The sequence below is a fragment of the Sapajus apella genome, unplaced genomic scaffold (assembly GCF_009761245.1).
Source record: "Sapajus apella isolate SASKATOON/1434 unplaced genomic scaffold, GSC_monkey_1.0 scaffold62, whole genome shotgun sequence".
Lineage (NCBI taxonomy): Eukaryota > Metazoa > Chordata > Mammalia > Primates > Cebidae > Sapajus > Sapajus apella.
The window spans coordinates 11,842,794-11,868,606 of record NW_022437002.1 but is presented as its reverse complement, the minus strand read 5'-3'; the positions used below and the strand labels follow the sequence as shown (position 1 = coordinate 11,868,606).

The following is a 25,813-nucleotide window of genomic DNA, read 5'->3' as shown; positions in this document are numbered from 1 at the left end:
CCAAAGTGCTGGGATTACAGGCGTGAGCCAGACTGTCCAGCCAAGTTTAATGATCCTTTCTACCTGCCTTCCTTTTCCTCTTCCTATTTTGCAGATTATAGTTTACTTGTTTTTCTCTGTTCTCACCCCACCTGTTGCATTCTTTGGCCAATGAGATGAAACGGTTTGCCTTTTGTGTGTGTGTGTGTGAGAGTTCTGCTCTTGTTGCCCGAATTGGAGTGCAATGGTGCAATCTCGGCTCACTGCAACCTCCGCCTCCCGGGTTCAGGCGATTCTCGTGCCTCAGCCTCCCAAGCAACTGGGATTACAGGTATGCGCCCCCACGCCTGGCTAATTTTTGTATTTCTAGTAGAGACGGGATTTCCCCATGTTGGTCAGGCTGGTCTTGAATTCCTAACCTTAGGTGATCCACCATCCTCCCCTCCCAATATGCTGGGATTACAGATTTGAGCCACTGCGCCGGGCCAAAGGTTTGCCTTCTGATTGAATATGAGGTTGTACTATGGTATGAAAATATTAGAGCAGTTGCCCTGGCCTGAGAACTGGGCAAATCTCATTCTGGAGAATGCCACACCTCTGAGCTCACTGCCTCGGGCACTAGACCGGCAAGTCATTCTCCTCTTCATTTAACAAGTACTGGGTGTCTATTCGGTACCAGGTACTGGGCTAGGCACTGGAGATACAGCAATGATCTAGGCAGAATTTGTCCCAAGATGTCAGACAAAAAGCGAGATACCTATTTATAATTTTATATTGTAATAAGTGCTATGAATAAAAATAATTGAGTGCTGTGAAAGAATAATAAGGACAGATCTATTTAGATAGGGTTGCTAGATGTACCATTTAAGACGGAAGGTAGTGGCGGCTCTGACACCACCTAGTTGAGTGCAGTCATGTCGCCCGGCTGCTGCCGCTCCCTCACCCCTAAGTAACCTTGCCGCAAAGCCTCAGATCCGCGCAGGCGCACAGACGGTTGCCATGGGGACAGCTGTCCGGCGCAAGCGCAGACGGCCATAAGATGGCGTCCGTGGCGGCTGCCCGAGCAGTTCCTGTGGGCCGTGGGCTCCGGGACCTGCAACGAACCCTACCTCTTGTAGTGATTCTTGGGGCCACGGGCACCGGCAAATCCACGCTGGCATTGCAGCTAGGCCAGCGGCTTGGTGGTGAGATCGTCAGCGCTGACTCCATGCAGGTATGGCAGTGCGGTTGGCCCGGGCGCTGGGAACCTCAGAGGCCTTTTGGACACCCTGTGGCAAAGGTCTAAAAGGGTGAACCCGAGGCTTGTAGGGGTGTAGGGGTTAAGTAAAGGGAGCCCATACTTACTAGGCGCCCGCCGCATGCCAGGCACAGTGCCAGATGTTTCCCTTTCATCTCATTAACTTCTCACGACGTTACTTTTTGGTAGGTTCTATTACCTCCTTTTATGGAGAAGGGAGTTGGGGCTTAGGGAGGTGAAATGACTCCATGTCACATCGCGAATAAGTGGAAGACATGGTATTTGAACCTACAAGATCGTTATATAGGCATCCAGTAAATATCTTTTGAATGAAAAATATTTCAGCGCTTTTGTTATAACTCTAACCCTAGCCCAGCGAGATCAGGATAAATTGGATACCGCCTATGGTGTCTGCTGGGGGAGTGGAATAGGGTTGACAGTCAGGAGACCTGGATTCTAGTCCCGAATCTGTCATTGGCCATGCAACTTCGAATCAACAATGTCGTTTATTTGGACGTTATTTTATGTGACTGTGAAGTGAGAAAATGTCACCTACCGCACAAGGTTATAGTGCTTGATAAATGAGATCTTGAGCGTAAGGAACGTTAATTTGTGAGCAGCACATATGGTACTTGAATGAAAAATATCCAAGAATGGTGTAATAATAGATCTTTGGTCTGATACTTCAGAGACTTGAGTAATGAGAGTTTCAGTAAGATGGAGTTACACTGATGACATCTAAGTCCATGCCAATATTTATGTTCTATATTTATTTTTATTTTTGAGACAGAGTTTTGCTCTTGTGGCCTAGGCTGGAGTGCAGTGGTGCAATCTTGGCTCACTGCGGCCTCTACCTCCTGAGTTCAAGGATTCTCCTGCCTCAGCCTCCCAAGTAACTGGGATTACAAGCATGCACCACCACACCTGGCTAATTTTTGTATTTTTAGTAGAGATGGGGATTCACCATGTGGGCCAGGCTGGTCTTGAACTCCTGGTCTCAAGTTATTCACCTCACCCAGTACTTTGGGATTACAGGCGTGAGCCACCGTACCCGGCTCTTGTTCTATAATTTCTATACTTCTGGGTTGGTTTGGTGTTAGTGGGAATGAAGGGGAAGAGAGAGATGTAATATTTTGAAAGTGTCATCAATAGGAGTTGGGTAGTCGGGGAAGAAAGTGATTCCCACAGTGTGAGTCTAGATTCAGGTTTACATGTCTGGGAGAGTATGGTGAACCTGGAAGTCAGAGAGATCTTGCAGGGCACGTGGGAGTGGCAACAGGACATCCAAAGGGGATGTCTAGTTGGTGGATGTGTGGAGAATGGCACAGAAGTGAATCTACTTCAGGACACTTTTTCCCTCTACTTAGTGGAACCTCTGTGCCTACATAACCACGTGGCTTGCTCCCCTCTTTGTTCAGGTCTTTACTCATGTCACCATATTAAGGCCTCTGACTGCCTCTCCCCATAAACCACGCATAGTTCCTGTCAAGAAAGTGTTCTCAATAATTTTCCATCTTTTTTTTTTTTTTTTTTTTTTTTTTTGAGACAGAGTCTCACTCTGTCACCCAGGCTGGAGTGCAGTGGTGTGATCTCCGGCTCATTGCAACCTCTGCCTCCCTGGTTCAAGCAATTCTCCTGCCTCAGTCTCCCAAATAGCTGGGATTACAGGCACCCACCCCACATCCAGTTTTGTATTTTTAATAGAGATGGAATTTTGCCTTGTTGGCCAGACTTGTCTGGAACTCCTGACAGGTGATCCACCTGCCCCAGCCTCCCAAAGTGCTGGGATTACACACGTGAGCCACTGTGGGCCTTACATCTATTTTTAAGTAAGTTACTGGGTTCTGGCAGGGAGGGTTGGATACAGCTCTATAATAGCTATTAGGTCTTTTTACTCATTCTAGCTGTGTACCATAGAAACGTTTGTTTCTTTTTTTTCTTTCTTTTTTTGAGACAGTCTCCTTCTGTCACCTAGGCTGGAGTGCAGTGGCATAATCTTGGCTCCCTGCCACCTCCACCTCCTAGGTTTAAACGATTTTTGTGCCTTAGCCTCCCAAGTAGCTAGGATTACAGGTGCGTGCCACCATGCCTGGCTATTTTTTTTTGTATTTTTAGTAGAGATGGGGTTTTGCCATGTTGGCCAGGCTGGTCGTGAACCCCTGGCCTCTTGCCTCGGTCTCCCAAAGTGCTGGGATTACAGGTATGAGTCACAGTGCCTGGCCTTCAGCTTGTGTTTGTTTTGTTTTGAGACGTTGTTTCGCTCTTGTTGCTCAGGCTGGAGTGCAATGGCTCAATCTCAGCTCACTGCAACCTCTGCCTCCCGGGTTCAAGCGATTCTCCTGTCTCAGCCTCCCGGGTTCAGGCATGCACCACCACAATTGGCTAATTCTGTATTTTTTTTTTTTTTTCAGTAGAGACATGGTTTCTCCATGTTGGTCAGGTTGGTCTGGAACTCCTGACCTCAGGTGATCTGCCGGCCTTGGCCTCCCAAAGTGCTGGGATTATAGGCATGAGCTACCACGCTCAGACTGTATGTGGTTTTTTTTTTTTTTGAGACTGTGTCTCGCTCTGTTGCCCAGGCTAGAGTGCAGTGGCACGATCTCAGCTCACTGCATCCTCTGCCTCCCGGGTTCAAGCGATTCTCCTGCCTCAGCCTCATGAGTAGCTGGGATTGCAGGTGCTTGCCACCATGCCCAGCTAAATTTTATATTTTTAGTATAGACAGGGTTTTACCATATTGGCCAGGTTGGTCTTGAACTCCTGACCTGGTAATTTGCCTGCCTCGGCCTCCCAAAGTGCTGGGATTACAAACATGAGTCACTGCACCTGGCCTTCTTTTTTTTTTTTTTTTTGAGACGAAGTCTTGCTCTGTTGCCACGCTGGAGTGCAGTGGTATAGTCTTGACTCACTGCGACCTCTGCCTCTCGGGTTCAAGTGATTCTCCTGCCTCAGCCTCCCAAGTAGCTGGGACTACAGGCGTGTGCCACCACACCCGACTAAGTTTTTGTATTTTCAACAGAGACAGGGTTTCATCATGTTAGCTAGGATGGTTTTCATCTCCTGACCTCATGATCCCCGTGCCTCGGGCTCCCAAAGTGCCAGGATTACAGGAGTGAGCCATTGCACCGGCTGGGAGTTTTTAACTTGTATGCCACTCATCCTTCATAGGAGTGTGCTACATTCTGATCAGGATATAAGATATATTTTAGGATTCATATTGTAAATCACAGTGTTAATTCATAGTGGTATCTGTCAAGTGGAGTGTTTAGCTGACTGAAAGCCACCTGATGCACTCTTTGGAGATAAAATTTGCCCCAGCTAAGAGATATTAATAGGATCTAATGCCAAGTTGGTACCAAAGACAGTGTCTATTGGAACAAAGGGTAAACTTGGACTTGTGGAGAGCCTAGACAGAACAGTAAACTTCTTTGTTGTAACAGACCAAAGGGTGACCAAATAGAAAGTGTGATGATTAGAAAGCCTTTTCAAGTTTCCAAATTGGGTTTTTTACAACCAGTATTTGCATTTTAATAATTCCTTTTGGTGTCCTGCTAAAAATTTTGTATTTAGAAGTATACCAGTAACTCAAAAACTATTGTACAACATTATCTTAAATGTTAAATTATCTCACACCTCATACTGCTTTTGTCACCCCTTTGTCCTACTTTAAACTGTAGGGTCATCCCCAGAGCAACACCTATAGCACCTATAGGGCAGTTCCTATCCAGAGAAAGTATTTGTTTTTGTAAACATTGAATAAGTGCTTTAAACTCTTGAGGTAAAACTACAATGGGGTTGTTAAAGGTATTGTGTCTAGAGCAATAATTTCTTCATGTAGCCTGATATGCAGTGACTTGCTTCTCTAGCCATCTGGCATCTGAAGGTCCTGCCTGTCCTCTTGATTCCCAGTATTTTTTTTTTCTTTTTTTTCTTATGACACAGCCCCAGGAGGTCCTAAAAACATGTGCCCTCCCTTATGCATGGATTCTTATGCATGGCATTTGTGGACTGGGAAATCATAACTACTTTCTGAGGGAATTACCTGCTTTGGGATTTCTCTTAGGTTTTGCTGAGGATTTCTATGTGGCAGTTCTGACAGAAGTGAGAAACAACATTTGTGCTTTATTTGCTGAGTCTTCTGAATGGTGGTTGTTTCACAAATTATAGAAATAAAAATATTCTCATTCCATTGTAAAAGTCTGAATTCAAGGAGGGACAGGTAATATGATCCGGGTTTTCCAGGATGGAAAAACTGGAGGTACAGAAAGATTAAAGAGCTGTCTAGAGATCACACTGCAAGACACTGGGAATTGGATCTGGGTCTTCTAACTCATTTGTAGAGTCTGATATATTTCGGGAAGATGATACCGAAGGTCTTCTTTTCAGTCTGTCTTTTTCTTGGCATGTAAATTCAAGGTACAATGCGAGGCCTTCAGTGACTGGATGAAACATTGTACTGAGAAAATTGAAGGCCCTTGCCAAACATGTACAATAATGGCCTGGAAATACAAACTACCAACTATATGTTAAGAGAAAAAAAAAAAAGTGTTCTGTTTGGGTTTATAGAGAGGAAGTGTCTCTAATGCCTCAGTTCTTCAAGTCCTGTGGAAAAGCATTAGCTGTACATAGGAACACAGTTCCTTTTGTGTTTGTTTAAACCTACAAGAGGAAAAACAAATGATTCTTGGCAGTCTGACTAGTAAGCAAGCAGAGTATGTTTCATCTTATCTAATAGATGTGGAGCTCCTTGTTCTTCCTTTTTTTTCTTTTTTTGGAGACGGAGTCTTGGTCTTGTCACCGAGGCTAGAGTACAATGGCGCGATCTCGGCTGACTACAGCCTCTGTGTATTGGGTTCAACTGATTCTCCTGCCTCAGCCTCCCAAGTAGCTGGGATTACAGGCTCCTGCCACCACACCCAGCTAATTTTTGTATTTTTAGTGGAGACGGGGTTTTACCTTGTTGGCCAGGCTGGTCTCGAGCTCCCGACCTCACGATCCGCCCACCTCGGCCTCCCAAAGTGTTGGGATAATAGGCGTGAACCACTACACTTGCCTTCTTAAAAAAAAAAAAAAAAAATAGAAATGGGGTCTCACTATGTTGCCCAGGCTGGTCTTGAACTCTTGACCCCAAGCGATCCTCCTGCATTGGCTTCCCAAAGTGCTAGAATTACAGTCATGAGCTATCCCACCTGGCCTCTGTATTCTTTCTGTCTGCTTTGGGCCATACTGTAGGAGCAGTGTTTGTACCGAAAGACTGTCTGATCAAGGGAGATATGGGATGCTTTTGGGTTGGGGAGATATGAAAAGAGAGATGGAATGGTGGATGACAGTGGCTTAATAAAATGTGAAATAAAAGGCTTGAAGACCTGTTCACCAGAAGAAATGGGGTCTGTCTGGAGGCTATGTGCCACAACTGACAAAGGCGGTCTTTTAAAAGGACGAAGACTTACAAGAGGCTAAAAAGGAAATCTCAAAATTTTCAACTCATCATATATATATATATAATTTGTAGGTCCCTTGGTTCAGCTTTATTGTAAGTGAATTTTGTTTTCTTTTGTCTACAATATTAAGCTGTGTGCATTGTACATATGTGGTCACGTTTTTGCAGCAACAGGGAGAATTTGGAGTCAAATCTGTGTTCTATAACAAAGGAGAAGTAACTACTGGCCAAATGGGAAATCATAGGAGAGCACAAATGAGGCTTACAGATTCAGATTCATGAGGATGAGTGCTACCCTGTTTCACCCTGGGGCAGGGTGTCGAAGCAGCTCCACTTCAAGAAGAAATACGTATTTGAGGAGTAAAAGTTACTTGGAATATATAGGAATTCACATATGTGCTCCAGTGTGATTTAATGGAATTGGCTTTGTTTTTTTGTGTACTTTTGAATTCCTTAGAAACTTGAGTCAGACCAGGATCCTGTTTGCCTCTTGATATCTTTGGGGCTCTGCTTGTGAGCAGCAAGCAGCCTCCCTGCTCTTCCCTCGTTGTGGCAGCCAGAGTTAAAGCCCTCACTACTGTACCATGAATGATCATAATAACTATACTGCTGAAGATAATAGCAAAAAATATATATGTCAGGCACTCTCCTAAAAGTTTGACAAATATTATCTAATATTTTCACCACAACCTTTTGATATGTGTGCTGTTATTGTCTCATTCCTACCCAAAATTACTTTCTTGAACCCTATCTCCATACTGTTTTATACTTTTCCCTCTAAGTCCTATTTATTTATTCATTCATCCTCCATCCCATTCTTTTCCTCTGTACCACGGTGTACATTTTATCAAGCAGAGAAGTGGGAAGAACAATATTACTGACAAAAGAATACTATGGGCAAAGTAAAGAAAGTGCATGATATGTTTTCAAAGAATGACCAGCGACTATCTGGCATAGAGGGTACGTGAGGGACAGTAGGAGGAGGTAAAATGAAAAATCTGGATCCTGGGAACAAATTTTTGAGGCCCTCAAAAGTCATGCCATGAAGTTTGAGGTTTTAAAGAGGGAAGTACTATGCAACTGAATTGTCCATTTAAAAATGAACAATTCAGTTGCATAGTACAATCACAATGTAGTACAGCCACCACATCTATTTGGTTGCAAAATAGTTAATCACCCCAAAATAAAATCCCATATCCATTAAGCGGTTACTCACCATTTCTCTTTCCAGGCATCCCTGGAAACCTCCAGTCTGCTGTCTCTATAGATTTACCTAGTCTGAGTTATTTCATATAAATGAGACACACACACACACACACACACACACAAACAGAGAGAGAGAGAGAGAGAGAGAGAGAGAACACCAGTGTACATGTTTGTTTTAGTACCTGTTCTGAATTATTTGGGGTATATACCAGGGAGTGGAATTGCTAGATCATGTGGTAATTCTGTATTTAACTGTTTAAGGAACTGCCATAGTGTTTTTCACAGTGGCTATACCTATTTACATTCCCACCAGCAAAGTACAAGGGTACCAGATTTCTCCCTATCGATTCTAACACTTATTATTTTCCTTTTTAAAAAATTATAGTCATCCTAGTGGGTATGAAAGTGGCATCTTACTGTGGTTTTGATTTATATTTCCCTAGTGGCTAATGATTTTGAACGTTTTTTGGTGTGTTTGTTGGCCATTTGTATCTTCTTTGGAAAAATATCTGTTCAAAGTCCTTTGTTCATTTTACATTTGAGTTGTTTTTTGTTGATGAGTTGCACACATTATATTTTGGAACATATTGCCATACTACTTTGGACAAACTTTATACCAGTAATATGTCTGTTTCACCTCACATTTGCAGTTCTGTGTATTCCCTGTCTTTTTCATTCATGTCACTCTGGTAAATAACAAATGGATTTCATTTTAATTACATTTCCGAGGGTGGTTAATTATCTTTTCAAGGACGTATTGGCCTTTGGTGTTTCTCCTTAATTTTATTTTTGTAGGGATGTTGTCCCTCTGTTTCCAGGGCTGGTCTTGAACTCTTGGCCTCAGATGATCCTCATACCTCAGCCTCACAAAGCACTGGGATTACAGATGTGAGCCACTTTACCCAGTATGGCCACCAGTGTTTGTCTTTTTTGAGTTTTCTGTTTGTTACACCTTTTATTTATTTTTTCTTTGAGACAGGGTCTTACTCTGTTGCCCAGGCTAGAGGGCAGTGGTGCAGTCTCTGCTCACTGCCGTCTCCACCTCCAGGGCTCAAGCGATCCTTCCACCTCAGCCTACTGAGTAGCTAGGACCACAGTCCCAGGTGCGCCACCTACACCTAACTAATTTTGTTTGTTTGCTTTTGTAGAGACGGGGTTTTGCCGTGTCGCCCAGGCTGGTCTTCAGCTCCTAAGCTCAAGCCATCTGCCTGCCTTTGCCTCCCAAAGTGTTGGGATTATAGGCATGGGACACCATTCTTGGCCAGCCATTAAAAAAAAAATACTATACTAGATAGAGAGAGATATCTCACTGTTGCCCAGATTGGTCTCAAACTCCTGAGTATGAGCAATCTTCTCACATCAACCTCCCAAAGTGTTAGGATTATAGGCATGAGCCACCACACCCGGCCTGCAAATAGTTTTTTAACACTCTTTTTGAAAGAGTTCATGTCTGCCAGGTGTGATGGCTCATGCCTGCAACCCTAACACTTTGGGAGGCTGAGGTGAGTGGATCACTTTGAGCCCAGGAGTTAGAGACCAGCCTGAGCAACGTGACAAAATTCCATCTCTGTAAAAAATTTAAAAAACAACCTTGGCCTGCTGGTGCACACCTGTGGTCCCAGCTACTTGGGAGGCTGAGATGCGAGAATCGCTTGAGCCTGGAAAGTTACTGCAGTCAGCTAAGACTGCACCACCACGCTCCAGCCTGGGCAGCAGAGCACAGCCCTGTCTCTTAAAAAACAGGAAAAAAAAAAAAAAAAAAAAAAGAAAAACATTATTACAAGTACTGTGTTAGGTAATGAGAAGTAAACCAATAAAAGAAAAAGGAAAGGAAATTGGGTAGCTAACCAAACATATCCAGACCTAAGTATGCCTGGATAACACAGGACCCCACAGTTAACCTGCTGTTACCTATAAGTATGTAGGGAAGAGCAACAGGGACAATAAAGGCATGGGTGTGTATTCATTTATACTAGCAACACTAGCAACTAGTGACTTTTTTTTTCTGAGATGGTATGTTGCTCCATCAACCTCATAAAGTGATCCTTCCACCTCAGCCTACCAAATAGCTGGGACTACAAGCGTGTGCCACCACACCCATGCTCAGCTAATTTTAAAATTTTTTATTCCCATGTTGTCCAGGCTGGTCTCGAACTCCTGAGCTGAAGTGATCACTCCCTACTTAGTGCTTATCTACCTGGCATCATTCTAAACATTTTGCATGCACTAACACTAATGTTCAAATAACCTCAAAAGGAGTGTAGGTGCTTGTATTATCCTCATTTTACAGATGGGGACACTTGAAGCAACAAAAAATTAGATATTTAAATAATCTGCTAAGTGAAGGCCACCGCTGGATGGCAGAGGCAAAATTTGAACCTAGATGGTCCACTCCATGATACTCTATTGTCTCCTCCTAACTTAGACATGGACCTCCAAATACTGGAGTACCTCAGCTCTCATATGCTATTTTAGGTATCTTGAGATAAAATATCACTGAAATCATCAAAGATGGGCCAATCTTGAGGCTGTAAAGATGGCCAAAGAATAGAAACTTCATTATGAACCTTACTTTCTCTCTTAAGCCCTTTGTTTTTGTGTCAGCATTATGGTCACATGGCGTTTTCTGTGTATATTTGTAGCTTTCTCTCATAAGAACCTTGAAGGGGTTCAGTGTGTGGTAGCTGTCTTTTCCTCAGTTTCTGGAATTTAATTTCACCTCAGTAGGAATTCATTACTTAAAGCAAACAAACACACCAGAGTCAAATGGGGATAAAAGTAGGTTTCTGCTGCCTTCTACTAGTAGGAGGCAGCAAAAATAGCTTGGGTTATAGGCAGAGCATCCTGGCATTAGTCCTGTCTCTGCTTCCAGCCAGTTACATGGTCAGGGGAGCCTCAGTATTCTCAAATATACAATTTTGGGTGTTTGGACTGGATGGATGTTCTGAATTTCCTTATGCCCGTGCTTCTCCAGTGTTTGTTTGCAGGTGAACTTCCAAGCAGCCTCTGCAGAAGCTCTATGTTGCAGTTTCTCATGTTTTAACTTAAAAATACGTGCCAATTTTGCATTCTCTGCCCTAATGTTTGTTTAGATGTAAAAATGTTTCAATTTTTTAAAACTACTTAGTAAGACTGATGCTTCAGAAGAATGTACCACATGCATATTATACACATCTCAGTTTGAAAACTGTAGCCTTATATGATTCTGATTTCTTTTCCCTTAAAGAGAAGAGCCATAGGAAAGAATAAAAGCCATGCTCTGCACTCTAAATTCCAAACCATGAGTCTCACTACACTTACTCAACAAATCAGGCACAGGTTCTTCTGCTTTTTTTTTTTTTAATTAATTTTTTTTCTTTTTTTTATAGACGGCCTTTCACCATGTTGGTCAGGCTGGTCTTGAACTCCCAGCCTCAGGTGATCTGCCCTCCATGGCCTCCAAAGTGCTTGGATTACAGGCGTGAGCCACCACGCCCAGCCAGTTCTTCTGCTTTTTTATTTTGTTTTATTTTTTTGAGACAGTGTCTTGCCTTGTCATTCAGGCTGGAGGGCAGTGGTGCAATCATGGCTCACAGCAGCTCTGACCTCCTGGCTCAAGCAGTCCTCCCACCTGAGTCTCCTGAGTAGCTAGAACTATAGCATGTGCCACCACGGCTAGCTGACTAAAATTGCCTTGGCCTCCCAAAGTGTTGGGATTACAGGTGTGAGCCATTGTGCCTGGCCTTTCCTGCTTTCTGAGCATCTTAATCTGTCCAATTTATTCAGCATGTCTACAGTTGAATTTCTGCCACAGTTAAAAAGAATAATGGCCTTGATGTTCCTACAGCAAACTTATTAGTCTTAACCTACTGAAGTTGTTTTTAAAAACGTTATTTTTGGCTGGGCATGGTGGCTCACACCTGTAATCCCAGCACTTTGGAGGCTGAGGGGGGTGGATCATGAGATCAGGAGTTCGAGACCAGCCTGGCTAATATGGTGAAACCCCATCTCTACTACAAATACAAAATTAGCTGGACATGGTGGCTCGTGCCTGTAGTCCCAGCTACTCGAGAGGCTGAGGCAGAAGAATTGCTTGAACCTGGGAGGCGGAGGTTGCAGTGAGCCAAAATCACGCCACTGCACTCCAGCCTGGGAAACAGAGACTCCGTCTAAAAAAAAAAAAGAACTAGAAGAGATGTTAGATGTGAGAAACTTGAGGTTCCAGAAGAGAAATGTGACCTTCTTTCCCTCCTTCCTTCCCTCCCTCTCTTTCTCTTCTTTCTTTTTCCTCCCTTCTTTCTCTTCCTTCCTTCTTTCCTTCCCTCCCTTTTTCTTTTCTTTTTCCTTTCTTTCTCCTTTCTTTTTCTTCTTTCCTTTCCTTCCTTTTTTTTCTTTTCTTCCTTTCTTTTTTATTTTTTTTTTTTTTAATTTTTCTTTCTTTATTTTTTTTCCTTCCTTTCTTTCTTGTTGTGCTGCCAGGCTGGAGTGTAGCGGTGCAGTTATGGCCCACTGCAGCGCAACCTCTTGAGCTCAAGCAACCCTCCCATCTTAGCCTCCTGAGTAATTGGGACTATGTGCATGCCACCATACCTAATTTATTTATTTATTTATTTTGATAGAGACAGAGTCCTACAATGTTGCCCAGCTGGTCTTGAACTCTGGGCTCAAGTGATCCACCTGCCTAGGCCACCCCATGGTGCTGGGATTATAGGTGTGAGCCACCATGCGTGACGAGAGTCCTTACTGTTAACCACTTTTCCATATATCATGTGCTTCTTGATTATGTCCACTAGACAGTTGAATATACAGGTCTGGCACCACAAAAAGAGAACTAGATTGTGGATATGGTTTTTGGGAGTTATCAGCACAATAATGGTTGTAGAAGCCATGGGTGTCACCCAGAAAAAGTTTATAATACAAAAAGGGCAGGTGGATGCCATAAAGACTGCTATTTCTCAATATTGTTCCCTGATGGGTATTGCTAATAGATCAGTGGCCGGCCTCAGTAAAATAGATGGAAGAAGGTCTAGTGGGATAAGAAGAAAAACCTGGAAAGAATGGTGCCCTTGAAGCCTCAAAGGGGAGTGATTTATGAAGGACAGAGAGCTCAATAGTATCAGATTGTTGCTTTTTCCGTTACTTGTTTTGAGAGCTTAGTAGAAAACTGTTATATTTGGCAGTCAGGTTCAAATGATCTCAGTGAGTTACCCATAGGGCAGTGGAGGGCAGCAAGCAGTGGATGATTATATTGAGCCATAATCCAAGGGTATGGTTTTCAAGGCAGGTGTAATCCATTGAGGCAAGAAAGTGGTTGAAGGACTTTAAGATCTAATTCGAAATGGGAAGGACATGAGTGAAAAGGTGAATGATAGCTTTCGGCCGGAACCGCCAGTAATTCGCCAAAATGACGAACACAAAGGGAAAGAGGAGAGGCACTCGATACACGTTCTCTAGGCCTTTTAGAAAACATGGAGTTGTTCCTTTGGCCACATATATGCGAATCTATAAGAAAGGTGATATTGTAGACATCAAGGGAATGGGTACTGTTCAAAAAGGAATGCCCCACAAATGTTATCATGGCAAAACTGGAAGAGCCTACAATGTTACCCAGCATGCTGTTGGCATTGTTGTAAACAAACAAGTTAAGGGCAGGATTCTTGCCAAGAGAATTAATGTGCGTATTGAGCACATCAAGCACTCTTAAGAGCCGAGGTAGCTTCCTAAAACGTGTGAAGGAAAATGATCAGAAAAGAAAGAAGCCAAAGAGAAAGGTACCTGGGTCCAACTGAAGCGCCAGCCTGCTCCACCCAGAGAAGCACACTTTGTGAGAACCAATGGGAAGGAGCCTGAGCTGCTGGAACCTGTTCCCTATGAATTCATGGCATAATAGGTGTTAAAAAAAATAAAAGACCTCTGGACTGTAAAAAAAAAAAAAAAAAAAAAGAAAAAAAAAGAAAAGGTGAATGATAGCTTGCGGGGAAGGAACCAAACCAGGGGGCAGCTTTCCCTTTTGCTTGTAGACAGCTATACTGGGACATCACAGCCAGCACCCAGAGCTCTGGGATCTGCCCACTGCCACGGACACTGCTGCTGATTAGCACACTCAGGGCCACCCTACAGGAAGGCAGCCCAAAGGGATGGAGCCTTAAAAGGATGGGATCTTTGGCAGTACACTAAAAAAATTGTGGGGAGTATCTGCAAAGTGAAATTTCTTTAGATCAGAGATTCTCAATTTCAGGACTGTTGACATTTTTGGGCCAGATAATTCTTTGTGGTAGGGGCTGAGGGCTAGACCAGTGTGCATCATTGAATGTTTAGCAGCATCCTTGCCCTCTACCCTCTAGATGCTGGTAGCGCTGCCAACTCCAAAGTTGTGACAATCAAAAATGTTTCTTGCTGGGTACAGTGGCTCACACCTATAATCCTAGCACTCTGGGAGACTGAGGCGGGCGGATCACCTGAGGTCAGGAATTCGAGACCAGCTTGGCCAACATACTGAAATCCCATCTCTACTAAAAACACAAAAATAGGCTGTGCGTGATGGTTCACGCCTGTAATCCCAGCACTTTTGGAGGCTGAGGCAGGTGAATCACAAGATTAAGAGTTCAAGACCAACCTGGCCGATATGATGAAACCCCATCTCTACTAAAAATACAAAAATTAGCCAGGTGTGGTGGTGTGTGCCTGTAGTCCTAGCTACTCAGGAGACCGAGGCAGGAGAATCGCTTGAACCTGGGAGGCAGAGATTGCAGTGAGCTGAGATTGCACCACACACTCCAGCCTGGCTCCATCTAAAAAAAAAAAAGAAAGAAAGAAATAGGAAAAAAAAAACCCCACAAAAATTAGCCAGGTGTGGTGGCAGGTGCTTGTAATCCTAGCTACTTGGGGTCTGAGGCAGGAGAATTGCTTGAACTCAGGAGGCCAAGGTTGCAGCAATCCGAGATTACACCACTGCACCCCAGCCTGGGCAGTAGAGCAAGACTCCATCTCAAAAAAAAAAAAAAAAAAAGGCCTGGACATTGCCAGATGTACCCCAGTGAACAAAATCACTTTGAGTTGAGAACCACTGCTCTGGATTCTGCTGGTTTTCCTGTAGGTCTCTGTTGTAGATTTCTTTGTTTTTTGGTTTTTCCGTATCTTTTTTTTTTCCGAGACAGAGTCTTACTCTGTGGCCCAGGCTGGAGTGCAGTGGCACAGTCTTGGTTCACGGCAACCTCCACCTCCCAGGTTCAAGCGATTCTCCTGCCTCAGCCTCCCGAGTAGCTGGGATTACAGGCATGCATCAACACACCTGGCTAACTTTTGTATTCTTAGAAGAGACAGGGTTTCACCATGTTGGCCAGGCTGGTCTCAAACTCTTGACCTCATGATCCACCTGCCTTGGATTCCCAAAGCGCTGGGATTACAGGCATGAGCCACCACGCCCGGCCCCCTGTTTTTTCCATATCTTTGTTGTTGTTGTTTGTGGGGGGGTTTTTTATATCTTTTTTTTTGCTCTGTTGTAGATTTCTTTTACCTTCATTAGTTCCTCTGGGCATTTCAGCTCTGTTGATTTGGAGAGTTCAGGTTATTTCAGCCTTGTACCATTTTTCCAAAATTTATTTTTAGTCTGGAAATAAACCATCAACAGAGATGAAACAAAAAGGTATATTTTTCTATAATACCCAATTAAATGCCTAGAACATTAAATGTTTGATGGTTATAAGCTTTTATATCATGTATCTCCCTTTATTACAGCTATTTGTGCCTAACTTGGACTCTGAAGACTAGCACTCTTTTTTTTTTAAAGAGACAAGGTCTTGCTCTGTTGTCCAGACTGGAGTGCAGCAGCACTTTCTTAGCTCACTCCAGCCTTGGACTCCTGGGCCCAAGCGATCCTCCTGCCTCAGGCTCTCAAGTAGCTGGAAGGCACGTGCCAACACACCTGACTAATTTTTAAATTTTTGGTAGAGATGGAGTCTCACTGTGTTGGCCAGGCTGGTCTTGAACTCCTTATCTCAAATGATCCTCCTACTCAACCTTCTAAAGTGCTGGGATTATAGATGTGAGCCACCATGCCTGGCCATGGGACTTTCTTAATCTTCTTTGTGTAACTAACATCTTGCAGTATACCTAACACATGGTAACCTCTTAATAAATGTTTGCAGAGATAAGTCAGTTATGTTAGATAATTGATGAAGTGGGTTAAACCTGGAATTTTTCAGAATATTTCAGTCATCAGGCCCTACCAAGAAGCCAGTAGTCCCTCAGTATTGTCCAAATATTTTATGTGCAGAGAAAAGCATTTTATTCCAAATCATTTCTTCTGCACAGATCATAGGTATCCTTTGGGAGAGGGGGAAATGGAGCAGAGTGGCATGCTGTCTTTGAAAGATAACACAGATCCTTTTGGCTCTTCCCAGCATTCAGAATGATTGTAGGTAGGGTGATGCTAAAACTAATTGAAGCTGAAAAATAGGGGAAATGTAAGACATTCAGCTACAGATCTCATATGTGAATGTTTTCTAGGCTGGTAATAAAATCATAAGCCTGATTGTGGCATTCACAGCATGGATGTGACCTAAACCTCTGGACCAAATGTGATGTTCACAAACTTGATTGACTTCTGGGTTTGTTTAGATATTTATGCTTGGTGAAAATGTGAAAAATGTTGTGTTTTTGCTTCTTAGCTGTGCAGTATGATTTTAACTGATAAATAAAGGATATCTGTAAAAATACACAATTCATAACTATACAGCTCAATACATTATCAAAAAATTAAAATACCTGTGTAACCACAACTCAACTGAATTTCAGTTCAAGAAATAGAACATTATCAGCTTTCATACTTTTGAACATTTTATTCTATTGCTGCTATTCACTGGTTTCTTATTGTGCCTAAAAGCTATCATCCAAGTCTTTTTTTTTTAATTGTGGTATAACATTGACCATTAACCATTTCAGTGGCTATTTTAGTCCTTTCAGTATTTCAGTGGCATTAAGTACATTCACATTGCTCTGCAATCATTACCACCTTCCATCTCCAATAGGTTTTTATCTTCTTAAAATGAAACTGTACCCATTAAACAATAAATCCCTATTCTCCCCTCTCCCCGGTTTCTGGTAACTAACCTACTTTATGTCTCTATGAATTTGACTACTCTAGGTACTTCATATGCATGAGATCGTACAGTGTTTGTCCTTTTGTGATTGGCTTATTTCACTTAGCATAGTATGTTCAAGGTTATCCATGTTGTAGCATGTGTCATCATTTCCTGCCCTTCTTTTTTTTTTTTTTTTTGGAGACAGAGTCTCGCTCTCTAGCCCAGGCTGGAATGCAGTGGTGCGATCTCGGCTCACTGCAACCTCCGCCTCCTAGGTTCAAGCAATTCTTCTGCCTCAGCTTCCTGAGTAGCTGGATTACAGGCGCCTGCCACCATGCCCAGCTAATTTTTGTATTTTTTCACAGAGATAGGGTTTTACCGTATTGGTCAGGCCGGTCTCGAACTACTGACCTCAGGTGATCCACCCACCTCGGCCTCCAAAGTGCTGGGATTACAGGCATGAGCCACCTCGCCTGGCCAATTTCCTGCCTTTCTTAAAGCTGAATAATACTCCATTGTATGCATAGATCACATTTTGTTTGTCCATCTAGCTATGGATGTATATTTGGATTACTTCACCTTTTGGCTATTGTGAATACTGCTGCTGTGAACATGGATGTGTAAATACCTGTCCAACACCCTGTTTTCAATTCTTTTGGGTATATACCTGAAGTGGAATTGATACGTTGTATGTTAATTCTGTTTTATGTTTTGAGGAACTGGCATATTATTTTTCTTCTAGTTTTTGTTGTTGTTGTTTTTAACTTCTAGAGATGGGGGTCTCGTTAAGTTGCCTAGGCTGATCTTGAACTCCTGGGTCTACCTTGGCCTTCCAGAGTGTTGGGATTACAGGCATGAGTCACCTTGCCCTTCCTGGAACTGCCATATTGTTTTCCATAATAGCTGCACCATTTTACGTTCCCCTCAGCAATGCACAGGGGTTCCAGTTTGTCTACATCCTTGCCAACATTTGCTATTTTCTGTTTCTGTTTTTCTTTTTCTAATAGCCACTATAATGATTGTGAAGTACATCCATGTCTTTTTTTAAATAAACTTATTGTTATGGAAATTTCCCAACATATAAAAAAAATAGGGCAAATAATGAAATGAACTACCCACATATCCATCGTCTAGAGTCAATAATTATGAACACTTCACCAATCTTTTTCACTTATAGTCTGTCTCTCCTTTTCCTGTTGTTGCAATGCAGATCACAGTCATATACTTTTATTTATTGTACTTTATTTATTTATTTTTTTTGAGACGGAGTTTCGCTCTTGTTGCCCAGGCTGGAGTGCAATGGCACGATCTTGGCTCACCGCAACCTCCGCCTCCTGAGTTCAGGCAATTCTCCTGCCTCAGCCTCCTGAGTAGCTGGGATTACAGGCACGCACCACCATGCCCAGCTAATTTTTTGTATTTTTAGTAGAGACGGGGTTTCACCATGTTGACCAGGATGGTCTCAATCTCTTGACCTTGTGACCCACCCACCGCGGCCTCCCAAAGTGCTGGGATTACAGGCGTGAGCCACCGCGCCCGGCCCTATTTATTGTACTTTAATACACTGTTATACAGGTTGAGTATCCCTTATGCAAAATGCTTGGGACCAGAAGTGTTTTGGTTTCCTAGCTTTTTCTGATTTTGGAATATTTGTTTTATATTTACCAGTTGAGCATCCCAAATCTGAAAATCCAAAATCCAAAATACTCCAGTGAGCATCTCCTCTAAATGGTGTGTTTGGTGCTCAAAAGTTTTCAGTTTTGGATTTTGTTAATGACTAAAAAACATATCCATAAAACCATATTATATGTAAATCAGATGTCTAGTCAGTATCACCCACATATTTATGTCCCATTTCTTTTAATCTGATGATATAAGAGGCAGAGGGTTAACAGATCACCCAAAGATGACAACTTATGTTAGTAACTGAGTTGTAGTACTTTTATGAGTTATAGTTTTTAATTTGTTAACTCTATGAGTTTAAACCATTAATACTCTTTTCTTTTTCCTGATATTTGCTGGCATTTGTATATATCATAAGCGGTACAATAGGCCACTTTAGTAAATAAGGTGAGCTAGCTCTGGGTTACCTTGTGTTTCAATTATATTTATGTGTCAGTTTTTTTAAACTCACCATTTTAAGGGCCTCTAGAAGATACACCTGAAGTCAGATCACAGGAAGAAATTTTATCTAGCCTTCTAGGGTCTCTAATAGAAGGTGCTGGTAGAGATATTTACATTTTGACTTTGTTAGAGGTGTGAGTAATTGTATATTTGCAGCTATGCATATGATACTGATTAACATTAACTAACATTAATCTCAGTGTAAAATTTTATAATCCTTTTTACTGTAACATACTTAACAGGATTTAGGAATCCTCTACTAGCAAAATCAAGTCGTTGCTATGTGAGCTCTTTAATATTGGATCATTTGGAATTCTAAGCCACAGCAGAGCCAACCAAGGGTTGTGGGAAGAGAGAGAGAGGGAATAAACAGTTATTATTAACTCTTTTCCTCCCTTCAGTTTTGTTGTTGTTGTTGTTGTTGTTTTTTCTTTTTGAGACAGAGTCTTGCTCAGTTGCCCAGGCTGGAGTAGTGGCATGATCTTGGCTCGCTGCAACCTTTGTCTCCCAGGTTCAAGAGATTCTCCTGCCTCAGCCTCCTGAGTAGCTGGGATTACAGGCACATGCCACCACACCTGGCTAATTTTCTTGCATTTTTTTTTAATAGAGACGAGGTTTCACCATCTTGGCCAGGCTGGTCTTGAACTCCTGACCTCAGGCAATCCACCTGCCTCGGCCTCCCAAGGTGCTGGGATTACAGGCATGAGCCACCATGCCCAGCCCCTTCCGTTTTCTTTTCTTTTCTTTTCTTTTTTGAGACAAAGTCTAGCTCTATTGTCCAGGCTGGAGTGCAGTGGTGTGATCTGGGCTTACTGCAATCTCTGTCTCCCAGGCACAAGTGATCCTCCCACCTCAGCCTCCACAGTTGCTGGAACTACAGGTGCCTTCCACTATACCCAGCTAATTTTTTATATTTTTTGTAGAGCTGCAGTTTCACCACATTGCCCAGGCTGGTCTTGAACTTGTGAGCTCAAGCGATCCGCCCACCTTGGCTTCCCAAAGTGCTGGGATTGCAAGTGTGAACCACCAGTCCTGGCCCCTTTTGGTTTTTTGTTTGTTTGTTTGTTTCTTTCTTTTTTTTTTTTTTTTTTTTTTGAGATGGAGTCTCGCTCTGTTGCCTAGGCTGGAATGCGGTGGCATGATCTCAGCTCACTGCAACCTCCGTCGCCCCCTGGCTCACTGCAACCTCTGCCTCCTGGGTTCAGACGATTCTTCTGCCTCAGCCCCCTGAGTAGCTGGGATTACAGGCACATGCCACCATGTCCCACTTATTTTCTGTGTATTTTTAGTAGAGTTGGGGTTTCACCATGTTGGTCATGCTGGTCTCGAACTCCTGACCTCATGATCCACCCACCTCAGCCTCCCAAAGTGTCGGGATTACAGGCGTGAGCCACCTCGTCTGACCTCCCTTTTAATTTTCTTAATTTGCACAGAAGACACCGGTGTATGATAGCCATATGACTTTGTATAACATTAGAAGGAACTCTTATTCAAGATACACGGAAAAGAATACAATTTATGATTCCATTAATTTTCAGGTATGAGAATTCGAGTCTGCTGTCAGGCACAAATTAAATGAGTTAAAAAGGCAGAGTTGATACTTTCCCTATGGCTCTATTTACATTATTTTTTATTTATATGCTGTTTTACTATTTACTGATTTTATTTCATTGAACATAGCTTATATCCTTGCTTAGTAAATGACCTCAGTCACTATGAGCATAGAGGCTTCTGAGTATTAAACAGTAATACTAAAATTATTTCCCCTTCTCCTTTAGTTGTTGTGATAATAGTAATGATAATGATAGCAATTAGGTAGTACTGACCCTTATGTGCCACTTAACAATGTGCCAAGCAAAAACTGAGTGCTTTTTAGTATTAACTCATTTAATCCTTATAATAATCCAAGGAGATAGGTATTATTATTTTCCTTTTACTGATGAGGGATTGAGGCCCAGAGAGGTTAGTAACTGCCTTCTCCAACTACAAATAACTAGTAAGTGGCAGAGCTAGGAAATGAGCTGAGGCAGCCTGGCGCCAGGGTCTTTCCTCCTAACCATTACACTGGACTGTACTTACTTGACACCCATGTAAGTAAAGGGAAACGTGAGATAAAAATGCTTTTAACATCTTTGTGGGTTCTACAGAACTTATTATTTGTTCATTCAGTGCTCCCTGTGGAATCAGTGATTACAGAGAGAACATTTAATCTCAAAGTATTCATCCCTATTTTCAAACTAGTATTTTCAGATCTGTTCTTGGAGACCTTGCATTTAGAAAAAGTACACTTGAACTTTTTAGTCGAATTGGCAGATCAAGAGCTCACAGACAGGATATTGCCTTTGAGTATTTATATTGTCCTTGCTGACCCCTGAAGCAGTAATTCTGATAGATCACAATGTTTCCACTAGAGTACAGCAGTATTAGGGGTTCTGACTTCAAAGTGTGTATCTGTATGTTTTATATGTATTTTTGTAGTTAGACTACATTTCCACAAATGGAACCAATCTTATACAAATTCTGAAAACCTTTTAGAGCCATTTAAATCCAAGAAATATCTAAGCATTTTGAAGTAGAACTGAACAATCAATGCAAAATGTTACCTTTCTAGAGTCTTGTGATAAGTAAAATAAATAAAACAACCTGCCCAATTTTCAGTGCTTTAAAGTTCTGGCCTAAAGGACCTCCTTTTAATCTTGCAGAATTAGTTTTTACTTGGACATGGATTTTCATACCCTTCTTACCTTTAAAACTGAGCTAATGGCTGCTATTTGATAAGAAAACCAGTGCTCTGTTTTCTTCTTTTTTTGTTTTGAGTTTTGTAAATCTGGCTGTGCTCTCTGTTAGAATACATGTACCCTGGTGCTTTGGGTCAGTGAAGTGTTTGGCAGGAGGGAGAAACAGATCAAAATTTCTATCCATAAGAAATTTTATGGAGGTGGTTGACTTTCTCATGTTAATTTTCTTTCCTTTAGGTCTATGAAGGCCTAGACATCATCACCAACAAGGTTTCTGCCCAGGAGCAGAGAATCTGCCGGCACCACATGATCAGCTTTGTGGATCCTCTTGTGACCAATTACACAGTGGTGGACTTCAGAAATAGAGCAAGTGCTCTGATATCCTTAGGAAAGGCACTGGCTGGGTTTCGTGGGTGAAAGCAGCCCAAGCCAAGAGAGAATTTTTCTCGGTAGCAGCAATTTCTTCTCAGAAGGGGCACCCAAGGCCTAACTACTGATGGATGCCATCCCCATCAGACTGTGAGCTGAAAGATACAGTGCCTTTGTCACTCAGATTCTTGTCCTTAGACTGAGTGGCGTCATCATCCTCTGGAAACCTGTTAGAAATGCTGATTCTTGGGCCCCACCCCAGACCTACTGAATTCGAATCTACATTGTAACAGGAGTCTCTGGTGATTCATAACACACATGAAAACTTGAGAAGCACTGTTTTAGTGATAAGAACACTGATTTAAGAATCAGAAATTTTGGGTTATAGTCCTCAAACTGCCTCTGTTGGCCATGTGAATTTTACTGGGTAAAGCATTTCCTTAACCCCACTGAGCTTTGGTTTTCTATCCTTTAAATGGAGATACGAAGTTTATCTATAAATATAATGGAGTTATAGTTAGAATTTCAAAGTGATTGTTAGATGGGAGAGGACTGGAAAATATGGTTCTGGGTAAAACCAAGAAATTTTTGCAAAAAGAATAATATAAGGGGGATTGCCCTATGTGTTAACATGCAGACTGCCTTTAGTATCTGGATTGCTATATATTAAAATGTTGAAAAGTCATAATAATTATAATAGGATGGAACTTTTTTTTTTTTTTTTGAGACAGAGTTTCACTCTTGTCAGCCAAGCTGGAGTGCAATGGCACAATCTTGGCCTCCCAAAGTGCTGGGATTACAGGCATGAGCCACCGTGCCCGGCCTAACTTATTTAGTACTAGATATATTTGTGTCACAGAATAGAAAACCCAGATACAGATTCAAATGAAAGTGTGTAAATTTTTTTTTTCTGGAGACGGTCTCACTCTGTTGCCTAGGTTGGAGTACAGTGGCACTGTCATGGCTCGTTGCCGCCTTGACCGCCTGGGCTCAGGTGATCCTCCCACCTCAGCCTGTCAAATATCTGGGACTACAGGTGTGTACCACCACACCCAGCTAATAATTTTATTTTTTGTAGAGATGGATTTCGCTATGTTACCAGGCTGGTCTTGAACTCCTGGGCTCAAGGCATCCTCCCGCCTCAGCCTCCCAAAGTGCTGGAATTACAAGTGTGAGCCAACACACCTGGCCCCAGTCAGCCTTCTTGATTTGACAGGTGAAGTTACTAGATACTGAGGCCCAAAGGGGAGAAGGATATTTGCTCAATATCACAGTCATTTCGTGGCTTGCACAAATAAGTTAAACCTTTTCATGTGAAGTATTCCCTATCCCATCTTATTTCCACTCTCCCCTTTTCTGGAATCTTACCATTTTTTCCTTCTCCTTTTCATTTCATTGCTTACTTTCCCTTTGTTGATTATACTACAGGTTAAGTATCTGAAAATATAAAATCCAAAATGCTCCAAAATCTGAAACTTTTGGAGTGCTGACATGATGCTCAAAGGAAATGCTCATTGGAGCATTTTGGTTTTCAGATTTTCAGATTTGGGATGCTCAACCAGTAAACATAATGCAAATAATTCAAAATTCAAAAAAATTCAAAATCTGAAACATTTCCTTGGTCCCATGTAAGGAATATTTAACCTGTACATAATTGATGTTTTATCTTGCTGTGCAAATTGTATGCTCCCTATACTTAATTTAAAGGGGGAAATAGATAATTTGTTTTCTGTTTTTAAAACAAAGATTTTTTTTTCTTTATGATCCTTGATTGGCCCAAGGATCTTTCTTCCCTCCCTACCTCAGCCACTTAACGGTTAGTGGGATTCTAGTAGAAAAGAGCTGGTCTGTCTCTGTGCCTGCACATTGGCTGGCAAGAAGAAGTGTATAAATGATGATTTACCTGGATATTAAAAGTCTTTTAAAAAAAAATTACTTTCAGCCATGCACAGTGGCACATGCCTGTAACCTTAGCACTTTGGGAGGCTGCAGTGGTCGGATTGCTTGAGCTCAGGAGTTTGAGATCAGCCTGGGCAACATGGTGAAACCCTGCCTCTACAAAAAATACAAAAAGTAGCCAAGTGTGGTGGCATGTGCTTGTAGTGCCAGCTACTTGGTGGTGGGGTGCAGAGGTGGGAGGATGGCTCGAGCCCTTGGAGGTCAAGGCTGCAGTGAACTCTTTTCATGCCTCTGCACCCCAGCCTTGGTGACAGAGTGAGACCCTGTCTCAAAAAAAAATTTTATTCTCAGGAAAAAAAGGCCTTCTTAAAGCAGATAATTATCTGTTCAATGGAGATTCTAAAGAGAAAGATTTAAAATAGCAGAGATAAAAAAAAAGTGGCTAAAGTAAATTGAGTGCTTACTGTTTTTTTTTGTTTGTTTGTTTGTTTTGAGACGGAGTTTCACTGTTGTTACCCAGGCTGGAGTGCAATGGCGCCATCTCGGCTCACCGCAACCTCCGCCTCCTGGGTTCAGGCAATTCTCCTGCCTCAGCCTCCTGAGTAGCTGGGATTACAGGCACGCGCCACCATGCCCAGCTAATTTTTTGTAGTTTTAGTAGAGACGGGGTTTCACCATGTTGACCAGGATGGTCTCGATCTCTTGACCTCGTGATCCACCCGCCTTGGCCTCCCAAAGTACTGGGATTACAGGCTTGAGCCACCACGCCCGGCCTGCACTGTCACATTTAATGTTCATAAGAACGCATGGGGATTTTTACACTGGGAAAACTGAAGCTCAGACAGGGTGAGTAACTTGCCTAAGAGCTGAACCTGGTAACTGAAGTCTATTTATCTTCAGAACCTGTGTTTCTCACTTAATTTGGTGAAGCCTCAAGTGGCAAAAATATGATGGTCTCTCCATGATGGTAGAGACTGATTGAGTCTAAGGATCTTAAATAAATCAGCTTGTGTTTTGCCTTAGAAGGCAAAGTCACGCAATGGATGCCACGTTGGTGGCCTCCTGAGCAGCTGACACTTGGTTCTGTGAGAGTCCTTGGGCTTCTGCTTGTTGAACTGATTTGGAATACTAATAAAACTTTGACTTTTAGCCGCAAGACCTAGAAAGTTCTAGAACTGGAAGAATTTACCACTATGCATTTGTCTCTGGTTTCTGCAAGTCTCTCCAGAACTGATTGGACATGATTCTGGAAATTTGTTGGAAACATTGAAGGCTGGTATTAACACATTTTGGTGCCCACACTTTCTCCTCTGCTCTTCAGATAAATGAATGTGGTCTCTTGCTATAGTGTACTTCCCAAGTGAGTCAGATTCTCTTGATATTAAATACCGTAATGTCTTTCTTAATGTTCACATTGAAGATATATTTGCCCGAGACAAAATTCCTATTGTTGTGGGAGGAACTAATTATTACATTGAATCTCTGCTCTGGAAAGTTCTTATCAATACCAAGGTAAGTTTAGTTCACTTGTAACTTACTGAGGAAATGGGTTGCTCTTTCTTGCTGGCTCATTTTAGTAGGAAAAAGGTTGAGTCTTGCCCATTTCTTATACTCAGCAACTATAATTATCCTATTTAATATTCTCAAACAAATGCCACCTCCGTATGTGAAGTGTGTTCATTCAGGCTGGCCTATACGGCCAGGGGCTGTGTGTGGGAAAAATGTTGTGTAAATTAATTAGCATCTCCTTATAAATTAA

General features: G+C 42.3%; 1 protein-coding gene across 4 annotated transcripts in view; it reads left to right on the top strand.

Moving 5' to 3' along the window:
* The first annotated feature begins 988 nt into the window (after positions 1–988).
* Positions 989–25,813, top strand: part of TRIT1 (tRNA isopentenyltransferase 1) — a 38,139-nt gene continuing 13,314 nt past the window's right edge. For 3 of the 4 annotated variants that reach the window (XR_004259466.1, XR_004259465.1, XM_032247053.1), the window contains exons 1-3: positions 989–1,192; positions 22,024–22,164; positions 25,468–25,566. Coding sequence is in view for 2 of the 4 variants with exons in the window: in XM_032247053.1 (XP_032102944.1) it covers positions 1,019–1,192; positions 22,024–22,164; positions 25,468–25,566 (414 nt within the window). In the remaining 2 variants the exon portion in view is untranslated. Of the gene's footprint in view, positions 1,193–2,984; positions 3,046–22,023; positions 22,165–25,467; positions 25,567–25,813 lie in introns of those variants that run through there. The other variant, XM_032247054.1, reaches the window with a different exon arrangement.